Source organism: Chlamydomonas reinhardtii, chromosome 12 (assembly GCF_000002595.2).
Source record: "Chlamydomonas reinhardtii strain CC-503 cw92 mt+ chromosome 12, whole genome shotgun sequence".
Classification (NCBI taxonomy): Eukaryota; Viridiplantae; Chlorophyta; class Chlorophyceae; order Chlamydomonadales; family Chlamydomonadaceae; genus Chlamydomonas; species Chlamydomonas reinhardtii.
In genome coordinates this window covers 1,250,653-1,263,737 of record NC_057015.1, presented here as the reverse complement: position 1 = coordinate 1,263,737, position 13,085 = coordinate 1,250,653, and the positions used below count along the sequence as shown (strand labels likewise).

General features: G+C 58.8%; 1 protein-coding gene across 1 annotated transcript; it reads left to right on the top strand.

The window, feature by feature from the left end:
• Window positions 1-318: 318 nt before the first annotated feature.
• CHLRE_12g489300v5 (uncharacterized protein) lies at window positions 319-13,083 on the top strand. Its single transcript, XM_043067891.1, has 43 exons — window positions 319-465; window positions 533-577; window positions 759-878; window positions 1,155-1,238; window positions 1,897-2,124; window positions 2,478-2,537; window positions 2,762-2,875; window positions 3,226-3,312; window positions 3,452-3,486; window positions 3,796-3,820; window positions 4,094-4,159; window positions 4,345-4,410; window positions 4,518-4,583; window positions 5,908-5,973; window positions 6,072-6,137; window positions 6,281-6,346; window positions 6,528-6,593; window positions 6,696-6,761; window positions 6,907-6,975; window positions 7,083-7,151; window positions 7,263-7,334; window positions 7,459-7,527; window positions 7,684-7,749; window positions 7,842-7,910; window positions 8,027-8,095; window positions 8,441-8,509; window positions 8,737-8,805; window positions 8,963-9,031; window positions 9,138-9,206; window positions 9,348-9,419; window positions 9,544-9,612; window positions 9,772-9,837; window positions 9,933-10,001; window positions 10,118-10,186; window positions 10,377-10,442; window positions 10,616-10,681; window positions 10,784-10,849; window positions 11,003-11,071; window positions 11,175-11,243; window positions 11,355-11,426; window positions 11,539-11,607; window positions 11,761-11,823; window positions 11,926-13,083. Exons 1-43 carry the CDS (start codon window positions 420-422, stop codon window positions 12,099-12,101), a joined length of 3,192 nt encoding a protein of 1,063 aa, XP_042918044.1. The 5' UTR covers window positions 319-419; the 3' UTR covers window positions 12,102-13,083.
• The last annotated feature ends 2 nt before the right edge of the window (window positions 13,084-13,085 follow it).

Sequence of the window (13,085 nt, the reverse complement as noted above, 5' to 3'; positions counted from 1 at the left end):
TTTACCTGCGTGCAACGTTGTTAAAACCTTCCAATGCGGCCATGCCACCCTGAGTCAGACCAGTCAGACGGTTTCGTCACGCGTGAACAGTGGCAGCGGTTGGCCAAAAGGATGGCTGCGAGTATTCGCAGTGTCCCAAAGTCAACTTGTAGGTAGGATAATCATGCAAGCTTAGTGTGGCGTGTTTCTTTGCGCACGTCGGAGGCCCGCCGGCTGTCTTGGCCGACCGAGAAGATTGCGACAATGCGTATCGTTCAGCGGCGCCGACCTACTAGTGGCACCAATCTAATTTCACGTAAAGCTTTAGTTGGTATTGTGGTCACATAGTTTCCGGACATAAGCAACTTGGCGAGCAGTCGGGCCTTGCTTTTCGCGCGCGCGTGCGTGCCTACGTTCCTCGGGCTAACGTGTGCCTCCTAATGCTTTGTTGGTGGCTTGTGGCGCTGCTATGTGGCGTTCTTCCAGGTGGGCGCGACGCAGGTCCGTCCTTACCAAACCGCCAAGAACTAATCTTTCCTTCCTCCGCGTGCAGCGCTGGCAGCAAGCGCCAAGGCCCCCCTCTGCGACATCCAAAAGTGTAAGAGAGGGTCTGCTGGCCATCAGGACCATGAACACGCTTTCCATGCGCGGCGTAACGGCGATTGACAGTGTCCGCTCGTCAACTACTCAACTCGACTCGCTGAAACCGTATGCTGGCGTGCACAGCCAGGTATTCCCGCACCGCAGTGGCCATGTGTCGCCTTATCACGCTGCCGCAGGCTATGACCGGTACGCGCTGTGCTCGGAGAAGGGGTCCAAAATCGACTGCTCCGAGTGCAAGCCAGGATATCGACACGCGTTGCTGGTCGGCAGCAAAAGCGACCCGATTTGCGTCCGAGGTGGGTGATGCATCGGGTTGAATACATGTAAATACGCGCAGCGCGCGCCTGTTGCTGCAGCTCTGCTATTGCTGCTGCTGACCTTGTGCGTGGGGGTTGTGGTGTGCACCTCACACAAAGATAATGCAGTTCCTGCAAGTCACGCGTGCGAGGGTTTCTGCGAGGAGTCCTACCTGCTGCGTGTCGCACACTCTTGCATGCGCTATCGGTCTGTCATGCTGCGTGTAGACAAACCATTGTAATGCATTGGTTATCAATGGACGTGCGCGCGCGCAGGCACGCCTGAAGATGAGGACACCATCTGCGCAACGGTCTCTGCGGCGCCCTACCACACCGCCCGCCTCAGCTTGAGCTGCCATGGTACGAAACAGCGGTATGCGGCGGGTTGTGCCATGCGGCATACGCGCACCGGTGCACGGAGACAAGGGATGCGTGCGAAACACTACATATGGGTGGACGGCTCTGACGCATGCGGGGAAAGCCGCTCATCCGAATCTGGTCCGAAGTTGGTCCGAAGATCTGTTCCGAAACCCTGTCCGAAGCCTGGTCCGAAAGGCGGCTGGTCGCGCGTTCCCCAGCCATGCATACACGTATGCAGGGGTCGTATCTTGTTTTGGGGGTAATGTCTAGCTCCAGACAAAAACGGCCGGGTGGCCGCCGTCTTTTGTCTGGGCACATGGCGGTTTGGGGGCTTCTCCATAGGAATTCGGACAAAACCGGCCCCAAACCCGGGCCATCCAACAAAGTCTCGCCCCAGACATTAGCCCCTGGGAGTAATGTCTAGGAAACGGCCAAAATGGCCAATTAATGTCTGGAGACATTAAGATAGGAGCCCTGCACGTATGATAGCTACGTAGCAGCCGCCGCGCGCTGCCAATTCGTATCCCGGGTAAATCTAGGATGCCTGCGGCTCCGCCCTACTCGCTCCCCTGCTACACACGCTAGCTGTTTTTCAAGATCCATGCTGCTCCCTCGCACGCTAACGGCTGACCCACCCATGGCACATCGAACCATCCAGACGATGATGGATGTCATGCGGGGTGGACGTGGAACGCCACGCTCCGCAACTGCGTCGATGTGGACGAGTGCCAGCCCGGTGCCATTCTGCCGCACCGCTGCGGCAGCGTGGCCCGCTGCGTCAACACCCCCGGCAATCACGTTTGTGTGTGCCCGGAGTTTGAGAAGCACTACATGGGCACCTACACCGGCAGGTTCCGATTTGACGCTGCATCTGTGAGCTGTGTGGGTGAGTGCTTGGCGGCACGCATGCAAACATGGGCAGGTTCGGTTGGCACATAGGCAGCAGGCGAACCTAGCGCTACCGGGCGGGTGACCAGGAGCACCGGTAGGGGATGCGTACGTTGCGCTCGACCTACGTGTTGCTGGTGACTGCTGCCTCATCATGCAGTCATGCCCGGCCTGCTGGCCTCGGCCTACGTGCTGCTGAGTGCGTCATTAGATAGTACGCAGCGCTGCTTGTCCTGTCGTACCTGCTGTCCCCTGCTGTGCGCACTGCTATAGCTGCTAGCCGCCACACCGACCTACCACTGCTCGCTCGCTGCCGTGCACACCGCCGGCTCCTGACCCTGGCTGTCGCAGATGACACGGCCAGCCCCTCCTGCACCTACCCGCAGTTCTGGTACAATGGCACCTGTGTCCGTGAGTAGAATGGTAGTGCCGGTCAATCTGCGCCGGGCACTTCTTAGTGGTGTGCGTGGTGCGCAGACATGCATGTGTTGCAGGGCCTTGCTGCGGGTAGGTAGGGCGGCCGCACCATGCACGCGCAGCAGAGGCCTGCGCAGCCACCCTGCGTGCGTGTAATCTCTGGTGTGTGTAACCACGCCCTGTGCACGCCCATGTGCTGGATGGACCCCCTGCTGCAGTGGACCCGTGCGCGGCGAGCCTATGCAGTGAGCATGAGATCTGCTTGACAGCGGTGGACGGCACAGAACACCTGTGCACGTGCAAGGGACGGGTCATCACTGGCGTGTGCAGGCGTGAGTGGCTGGCAGATCAGGGTAGACACCGTCCGAGTGCTGCTGTACTGTAGTCCGGATGCCTATATATAGCTATCTACTCAATGGCAAATGGACCAGCCAGCAGAGGCCGCGGGCGGGTTTATTTATTTCCACCGGCGGCGGCGGCGCGCTCACGGCCGCGTCCTACCAGCAGCAGAGTGTCGCCACTGACGTGAAGTGAACAAGTACATGCTGCGCCCGTGTCCTACTGTCTGCTGCACCTGTTGACATCTTAGCCTACCTACCTGCTGCTGGTGCATCCACCCCCGTCGCAACTAACGGCTCAACTTGCTCCTAACGTAACACGTGTCACGCACGCACTTTCACAGTGCCTCCATGCATGCTGGATCCCTGTCCTGCGGGGGAAATCTGCGTGGCCAGCCCGAACTGGAGCACCCGTACCTGCTACCCACCAGGTGCGTGCGTGGACCGCTGTGTAAAGGAGATAAGTTAATGTAGGGCAAGTACTTGTGAGCCAGGTTTCCAATGAATCCGTGCCCGATAGTTGTTGGATGCTGTCCACGCTCACACGGGCACCGCACATGTGCAATGCAGATCCATGCGATAACGTCAACTGCCCAGGCATTGAGGTGCGTACGTACGCTGGCGTGAAAGCCCAGCTACGGCTTTATTTGTGTGGAGGGTAATGCGCCCCAGTTCCACGGGACGGGCCACGATGTGGTTATGCATGAACTTGCCCGCCGTGGAGGGTGGAAGGGTGTAGCAGCCGGCGCGCAGAGTGGGGCTCATATGTACGTGCGTCTCGCACTCCGGCGCCTTGCTGCCATGTGAGGTGTAGAATAATTGTGCGCGTGCTGCAATCACCGCCCCTCGCTCCTTCTTGTCCTGACAGCTATATATGCGCACAAACTAATTGAACTCCATTGCCTGCGTCGCAGGTTTGCGTGGATGGCGTTTGCAAAGGTGCGTGCGTGCATGCGTGTGCATTTGCGGCGGGAGTACTGGGGAAGGGAATAAGCCATCAGGGGTTCTTCCTTGCGCGGGGGAATCCATCATCACTGCCTGCAGCCAACCACCAGAATGCGCTTCAATTGTGGGGGCCATGCACACATATAATGAGGAGGCAGGGCGGGCGCGGAACAATGGGGTTGCGGCATGTGGGCTCCATCCAACGATCGAGACGACGATGTTGCCAACCCCTTCCTCGGATTGATGGCGGCCGTGGCGTGTTCACAGACCCGTGCGAAGCCGTCACTTGCGGGCCCAACGAGTACTGCGACCAAGGCAATTGCTTTGTGTCAGGTGCGTGGGGCGGGCTTCGGGCACGGGGTGTGGGCTAAGGGCTGCAAATCGCCCAGATGCCCACCGGCCTCAAGTCACGCCTCTCTCCTTTCTGCGATGCATGGCAACGAACGCCAGTCTTATTGCTGTTGTGCTGTACTACCGCGCACTGCTCACTCACTGCCTTACACCGTCCGTGTCCACAGATCCATGCCTTACTATCACGTGCGGCTTGTACGAGACATGCGAGAGCGGGTCCTGTGTGTACTACGGTGCGTTGGGTTGGGAGGTGCAGGAGGTGCAAGGCCGCTTGATAGACGCCTTGACGGCGGCGTCACGAAATGCAGACTCCTGACTAATTATAACATCCTCACTGCAGATCCTTGCGCTGGCGTGGAGTGCGGTACAAACGAGTATTGCGAGGGAGGCGTGTGCATCTATCAAGGTGAGGATGGATTGGACTTGCTTGCGGCATTCACGCACACGATATCACCATGCACCCCCATAGTTCTCTGCATGCGTTGAGGATGCATCACTATGATAGTATGACTACATACGACTGGCTACTGTATTATGAGTCGAGTGCATCTTACCGTCACAATCCGGCCCACTAAGCCAGTGGACAGCAAACCCACTGGGCCAGTGGGCTTTGGTTGTCATATAACCACGTAACATAACAATCAACTATACTCATGCTAAATTACAGTATTGTCACGCCAGGCCGGTGCGACAGCTGGCCCCGACAACATTCCGGGGACATCTCGCGGCAGTGCAGCTCGCTGGCACCAGATACAGGGCAGCTGTCGATGCAGTTGACATACATAAGCATCGTTATGTATTGTTTGCAGCTTTGGGGATGCTATGGCAGCTGAACTTTTGCGGGGACCCCGATCACAACTAGCGGACCTTGGGGGGGAATGGTGCTTTCCTCGCTGCGAGCGTCACGTAGTAGGCATTGTCGGCGCCGTGGGAGGCATATGCGCGGGGTTGAACGGGGCCGGCGGGGGGCAGAGGCAGGGGGTGGGAGGGGGCAGAGGCGGGGGTGGGAGGCGGTGGGAGGGGCCAGCGACTGTGGAGCAGCGATTCTAAACGGGGGCACGCCAACCCTCCTCGGCAGGCCCAATTGATGCTGCAGCTCTCACTTGGGAGTGCTCGCTTGCAGTTGGGGGACGATACCGGGCGCACAAAAAGCTATGTCGGGGTCAATGCGGGGCGGGCCATGCGAGCGTGGGGCCGGGGGTGGGGAGCGAGCGTGTGCGGCTCCAGCCACCCCCCTGCCCAGGCAATGCCGCCCGCCTAGCCCGCACCACATTCGGTGGACTCCGCCATATAGCACACACCCAGTGCTGTACGAAGCATTTCAACCCGCCCCAGCCCCGCCCGAAGCGATTCTCGGGCAATGGGAAAGCGATTCACAGGCACGGTCGATGCTCGCACATTGGGAACATCTTGCTCTAAAGAGAGAGGGGGGCGATGCTGGAGCGCAGCGCAAGTTTGGGTGCGGGGCTGGGGGCATTGCGGGGCGGGACCAGGCGGGGGCGGGATAGGGGGTGGGCCGTGTGCGCGGTCGGGGCCCGCTGTCGCACCGGCCTGGAGTGACAATACTGTAATTTAGCATTAGTATAGTTGATTGTTATGTTACGTGGTTATATGACAACCAAAGCCCACTGGCCCAGTGGGTTTGCTGTCCACTGGCTTAGTGGGCCGGATTGTGACGATGAGCTGTCGAGTGGCACTTTATTCCTTTGTGTGCCCGTGTATACGCACAGACCCATGCCTTGGAATCACGTGCGGCTTGTATGAGACATGCGAGAGCGGATCCTGTGTGTACCACGGTGCGTTGGGAGGTGCAGGAGGTGCAAGGCCGGTTGGCGCCGTGGCGGAGGCGTCACGATATGCAAAGTCTTTGCTTGCTGTGACATCTTCACTGCAGATCCTTGCGCTGGCGTGACATGCGGTACCAACGAGTACTGCGAGGGAGGCGTGTGCATCTATCAAGGTGGCTGGGGAACGATTTGATTGGATGCTTGCGGCAATCACACGACATCACTCTGCACCCCCATATATAGGGGGACTGGGGCTGGGGCTAGGGCGGCGTCACGAGATGCAGACGCTTTGCTTGTTGTAACATCACTGCTGCAGATCCTTGCGCTGGCGTGGTGTGCGGTACCAACGAGTACTGCGAGGGAGGCTCGTGCATCTATCAAGGTGAGTAAGGATTTGGCTGGCTTGCGGCAATCACACGATATCACCATGCACCCCCATAGTTCTCTGCGTGCGTCGAGGATGCATCACTATCATCACATGACTACATACGACTGACTACTGTATTATGAGTTGAGCGAGCGAGTGGCACGTTATTCCTTGGTGTGCCCGTGTATACGCACAGACCCATGCCTTGGAATTACGTGCGGCTTGTACGAGACATGCGAGAGCGGGTCCTGTGTGTACCACGGTGCGTTGCGTTGGGAGCTGCAGGAGGTGCAAGGCCGCTTGGCGCCTTGACGGCGGCGTCACGAGATGCAGCCCTTTACTTGCTGTAACATCCTCACTGCAGATCCTTGCGCTGGCGTGACATGCGGTACCAACGAGTATTGCGAGGGAGGCGTGTGCATCTACCGAGGTGAGGAAGGATTTGGCTTGTGGCAATCACACGCTATCACTATACACCCCCTTAGTTCTCTGCGTTGCGGATGCATCACTATCATCATATGACTGCATACGGTATGGTGATTTCAGCGGCGCCTTCTTCACTTGTGTACCCACAGACCCTTGTGACGGCGTGCAGTGCAGCGAGCAAAACTTCCAGTGCCGGGATGGCAGCTGCGTCTACGTTGGTGAGGCGGAGCTAGATAGGGCATGCATGGGGCGGCACCGGGCGGCGTGTCAGCCTGACTACTAAAACCTGTGATTGCTGCTGCCATTCACGCCACACGCGCCTCAGACCCCTGCGAAGGCGTGAGCTGCCCAGAGAACTTCAACGTCTGTCAGAACGGAATTTGTGTGTTCGTGGGTAAGTTGAGAGAGGGAAGGGGCGCCGGCAGTCCTCCCAGGCAGCCGTGCAGCAGTAACACCTCCCGCCAAGCCACTTATCATATCCTGTGCCCGCACCCGTGCCTTGCAGACCCCTGCACCACGTATGTGCAATGCGGCCCAAACCAGGGCTGCCTGAATGGGCTGTGCATAGACAACCCGGGTACGTGCGTGCGTAAAAGCGTGCCGCTGCGCAGCGGGTCTACCGTATGACCGACTGCCCGCCCTTGCTTGCTTGACACCAATGGCACCGCCATCCCGCCCATACATTGCGTCTTTGCTTCCAGACCCATGCATCAACGTGGTCTGCTACAACGCCGGCGAAGTGTGCGTGGAGGGCGCATGCGTGAACCTAGGTTAGGTTCACCTGGGCTGGCTCGACGTGGGCGGCTGCCGTATCGTGTGAAAGCACATACATGCGCAAACTACAGGGGCCTGCTGCCGTGGTTTCCTTTCCTAAACCTTGCATGCGTGTTTGCGTGTGCGTGTGCCCCTGCTTCACGCCTGGCCAGACCCCTGCAACACCGTATCGTGTGGACCCAACACGCACTGCGAGAACGGCATCTGCGTGGACGACGGCAAGTTGATGAAGTGTCAATTGGGCACCGACACGGCAGTTCACCCTGTGTGCGTACTCGCGGTACTGAGCGGTTTCGCCATGTCGCCGCAGGTGATGTGTGTCAGCGCACCACGTGCGCGGCGGACGAGCACTGCGAGGCTGGCATCTGCCTGCCAAACGGTGAGCAGTGCGTGCTGTGCACGGGAGCTACTGCTAGGCGCCTGGTGAGGGTGTTTGCTTCTGCCATTCCAAGCACGGTGTCACTGTTTGTGTGGCTTGCTTCATGCACCCTGCAGACCCCTGCCAAAACATCGTGTGCACTGGGGCCTTCGAGCAGTGCGTCGATGGCACCTGTACATACATTGGTGAGTGCCTGGGTGCTGATTTTCTGGCGGTAAGCGAGTGGCTGGGGATGAAGCGAGGTGCTAAAGGGGTTGCAAGGGTGAGGGTTATGGGCGGGGGCAGGCGGAAGCTGAGGGTCGGGGTCCGGGGGCTGGCGCGGCGTTGGCAGGTGGCGCGGCCCACTGGGCCTACCGTGCTGGTGCCTTATGTCGCTTGCTGCACAACGGATTCAGATCTTTGTTGTGGCTAAGGATGTGCGGCTGCTTAGGCGCGCGTAGCAGCTTACCTTGAAGGCTGCCGGTTGGTTGTTTGCTGTCGCATAGTTGCTGACGGTCCTCTTGCGTGTGTTGCGTGTGCATTGCCTACAGACCCCTGCATCGGCGTAAACTGTACCGTCAACGAGGAGTGCCAAAACGGTTACTGTGTGCCGAAGCCAGGTGCGCATGCGGGTACAGCTTGCCACGCTTGTAGTGCGGTGAGCGAGGTAGGGTCGCGACAATCGCAGTGTTTCACAGGTGGTATGAAGTGCGGGGCCGGAGGCCCCGAGGAGGCTATCATGCGGTACCCAGCAGTTCCATGGGCAAGGCAGGCAGCCAGGTTTCATGCATGCACGTGATGCAACCAAACTGCAACCTGCTAATCGCCCTCGCCCTTGTACCAGCAGGTCCCTGCACCAATGTGATTTGTCAAACCAGCGAGGAGTGCCAGAACGGCGTGTGCGTCACCATCATAGGTGAGCTGGGAAGGGGCTGGCAGCAAGCGGGCTGCACTCATCGGTGGCACGGCTCCTAGCTTTGGATGGCTCAGTGACATCATGTCTGGAAAGGCAAATCAGTCCGCACCTCAAACCGTGCAACCCATCTACCCATCTACCCATCTACCCTCCCCAGACCCATGCAACGGCGTGCAGTGCAGCGAGCAAAACACCCAGTGCCGGGACGGCAACTGCGTCTACGTCGGTGAGTCTGAGGGCGTGCGCACCAATTGACCCAGTGCAGGGTAAAACGAACAAGCGTCAACCGTCTCACTCTGAAAACAACTTGGCCACCGCCTCACATGCCTCAGACCCCTGCGAAGGCGTGAGCTGCCCTGAGAACTTCAACGTCTGTCAAAACGGAGTATGCGTTTTCGTGGGTAAGTCCATAGAAACCTTAACGATTCATCCCCCCATGTGTTGGTTAGGCAGTGGGCTGCCTGCTCTCTTGCTTGGCTCACGCGCCCTCTATCATGACCAAGTCCAACACTCAACCCCACGCCCGCACCCGTGCCTTGCAGACCCCTGCACCACGTATGTGCAATGCGGCCCAAACCAGGGCTGCCTGAATGGGCTGTGCATAGACAACCCGGGTACGTGCGTGCATAAAAGCGGGCCGCTGCGCAGCGGGTCTATCATATGACCGACTGCCCTTCCTTGCTTGCTTGACACCAATGGCACCGCCATCCCGCCCATACATTGCGTCTTTGCTTCCAGATCCATGCATCAACGTGGTCTGCTTCAACGCCGGCGAAGTGTGCGTGGAGGGCGCATGCGTGAACCTAGGTGAGAATCACCTGGGCTGGCTCGAGGAGTGCGGCGGCTGCCGTATCGTCTGAAAGCACATACATGCGCAAACTACAGGGGCCTGCTGCCGTGGTTTCCTTTCCTAACCCTTGCATGCGTGTTTGCGTGTGCGTGTGCCCCTGCTTCACGCCTGGCCAGACCCCTGCAACACCGTATCGTGTGGACCCAACACGCACTGCGAGAACGGCATCTGCGTGGACGACGGCAAGTTGATGAAGTGTCAATTTGGCGCCGACACGGCATTCCCCTCGATCGTGTGCGTGCTTGCGGTACTGAGCGGTTTCGCCATGTCGCCGCAGGTGATGTGTGTCAGCGCACCACGTGCGCGGCGGACGAGCACTGCGAGGCTGGCATCTGCCTGCCAAACGGTGAGCAGTGCGTGCTGTGCGCGGGAGCTACTGCTAGGCGCCTGGTGAGGGTGTTTGCTTCTGCCTTTTCAAGCACGGTGTCACTGTTTGTGTGGCTTGCTTCATGCACCCTGCAGACCCCTGCCAAAACATCGTGTGCACTGGGGCCTACGAGCAGTGCGTTGATGGCACCTGTACATACGTGGGTGAGTCTTAACTCGCTGGCGCGGAGCCGGGATGTAGAAATGGACGTTGTAGGCGGGTGGGGGCCGTGGGCTGTGTGCCGGGGCCGTGGGCCGCGTTCCGTGGGTCGGGGCTGAGGCTAGGGACTGGGGCTGGGGCTAGGGCGGCGTCACGAGATGCAGCCCTTTACTTGCTGTAACATCCTCACTGCAGATCCTTGCGCTGGCGTGGTGTGCGGTACAAACGAGTACTGCGAGGGAGGCTCGTGCATCTATCAAGGTGAGTAAGGATTTGGCTGGCTTGCGGCAATCACACGATATTACCATGCACCCCCATATTTCTCTGCGTGCGTCGAGGATGCATCACTATCATAACATGACTACATACGACTGACTACTGTATTGTGAGTCGAGTGGCACTTTATTCCTTTGTGTGCCCGTGTATACGCACAGACCCATGCCTTGGAATCACGTGCGGCTTGTACGAGACATGCGAGAGCGGGTCCTGTGTGTACCACGGTGCGTTGCGTTGGGAGCTGCAGGAGGTGCAAGGCCGCTTGGCGCCTTGACGGCGGCGTCACGAGATGCAGCCCTTTACTTGCTGTAACATCCTCACTGCAGATCCTTGCGCTGGCGTGGCGTGCGGCACCAACGAGTATTGCGAGGGAGGCGCATGCATCTATCGAGGTGAGTAAGGATATGGCTTGTAGCAATCACACGCTATCACCATGCACTCCCATATTTCTCTGCGTTGAGGATGCATCAGTATCATCATGTGACTGCATCACTGCATACGGTATGGTGATTTCATTGGCGCCTTACTCACTTGTGTACCCACAGACCCCTGTGACGGCGTGCAGTGCAGCGAGCAAAACTTCCAGTGCCGGGACGGCAGCTGTGTCTACGTCGGTAAGGCGGAGCTAGGGCCTGCATGGGGCGGCACCGGGCGGCGTGTCAGCCTGACTACTAAAACCCGCGATTGCTGCTGCCACTCACGCCACACGCGCCTCAGACCCCTGCGAAGGCGTGAGCTGCCCAGAGAACTTCAACGTCTGTCAGAACGGAATTTGTGTGTTCGTGGGTAAGTTGAGAGAGGGAAGGGGCGCTGGCAGTCCTCCCAGGCAGCCGTGCAGCAGTAACACCTCCCGCCAATCCAATTACCATATCCTGTGCCCGCACCCGTGCCTTGCAGACCCCTGCACCACGTATGTGCAATGCGGCCCAAACCAGGGCTGCCTGAATGGGCTGTGCATAGACAACCCGGGTACGTGCGTGCCGCTGCGCAGCGGGTCTACCGTATGATCTACTCCCCTTTCTTGCTTGCTTGACACCAATGGCACCGCCATCCCGCCCATTCATTGCATCTGTGCTTCCAGATCCATGCATCAACGTGGTCTGCTACAACGCTGGCGAAGTGTGCGTGGAGGGCGCATGCGTGAACCTAGGTAAGAATGACCTGGGCTGGCTCGAGGTGTGCCGCGGCTGCCGTGTCGTGTGAAAGCACACACATGCGCAAACTCTAGGGGCCTGCTGCCGTGGTTTCCTTTCCTAACCCTTGCATGCGTGTGTGCGTGTGCCCCTGCTTCACGCCTGGCCAGACCCCTGCAACACCGTATCGTGTGGACCCAACACGCACTGCGAGAACGGCATCTGCGTGGACGGTGAGTCGCATTGCGCGGAGGCAGAGAATTCACGCCCGCTCACGCCCAGTCGTGCGCCCAGTGGCTCTCTAAAATTTCTAACCCCGGTGTCTTGATTCACAGACAACCCGGTACGCCGGCGCCAAACCAGCGAGCTATCTGCGGACACGGCTGCCAGCCGGCATCCGGACCTGCAGCAGGGGCGCGCTGACGGGGCGGCTAGCTCCCTGCCGCAGCAAGGAACGGCCGTGATGGCGAACAGGCGCATGCAGCGCCGCCTCCGCCGCCTTGCTGCTTGAACTCGTTGCGCGCGTTGCGAGCTTACCTTGCGGCAGCATTGGCAGGAACTATCCAGACTCGTAATGTTTTTTGATGCCGTGCAATGCGGTAAATGGCTGTCACTGCTACGGCGTGCGGATGGAGCCCACCTACCAGCCTGTGGGGCGGGGCACATAGTACGGGACCAGTCCTAAATAACTATATTTCGCTCATGCACGTTAGGACCGAGTATGTCAGTGCACGCAGGGTTAGTAGCACGGAATACTACTGTACTCGCTTCCACGACCAAATGTCGCGCACGTACAGTGTGGCTTGTCGTACATAGTAGTAGCACTGAGAAGCATGAAAGATTCGTTGCACAGCGCATCCATGGCATGCGGCCGGCCTACCTGCGCCTTCCAATGCTTTTGATTGAAATATGCTCAGGTAGCCCACGTGTGCGTGCGACCCGTGCATTTCATGGCATTTCTTATGCAACAGGCAGGACGGCTCCCATGATGTGGCTCATATAGATTCGTTCCTCGGCCCTTTCGGAGGCCGACGCAAACGACTGAGGCATTCTTGCGTGTCCGTTCCCGGGTCGCCTGCGTCTATTTCCTGTGCTTAGTGTGTACGGTCCTGTGCGTAGTGTGTACTGTGAGGTGGAGTTAATGTCCGCATCGGAGATTCGCGGCACAGCACAACAGCACACCAGCACACAGTGGTTCTCTTTGTGCCATCGTCGAACTTAATTTCTGGTGATGTGCGGGTCGGGACCGGCCGGCGTCGTGTGGCGTTGAACCGATGCATGCGTTGGCTAATGCAACATCACACACGTGGCTGGTAGAGTGGATTGTGGATGGGTGCAGTAGAGTTGCACAACACCACGATGCCCCCCGGCTTTATGACGGACTTTCCTTGTGGGCGCAGCGCACATGGCTAATCCACCATCGTTGGATTGTTACACTCGTGCCCACAACAATCACCACCACCACGACCACAACAACTTGAATACCGCCGCCACC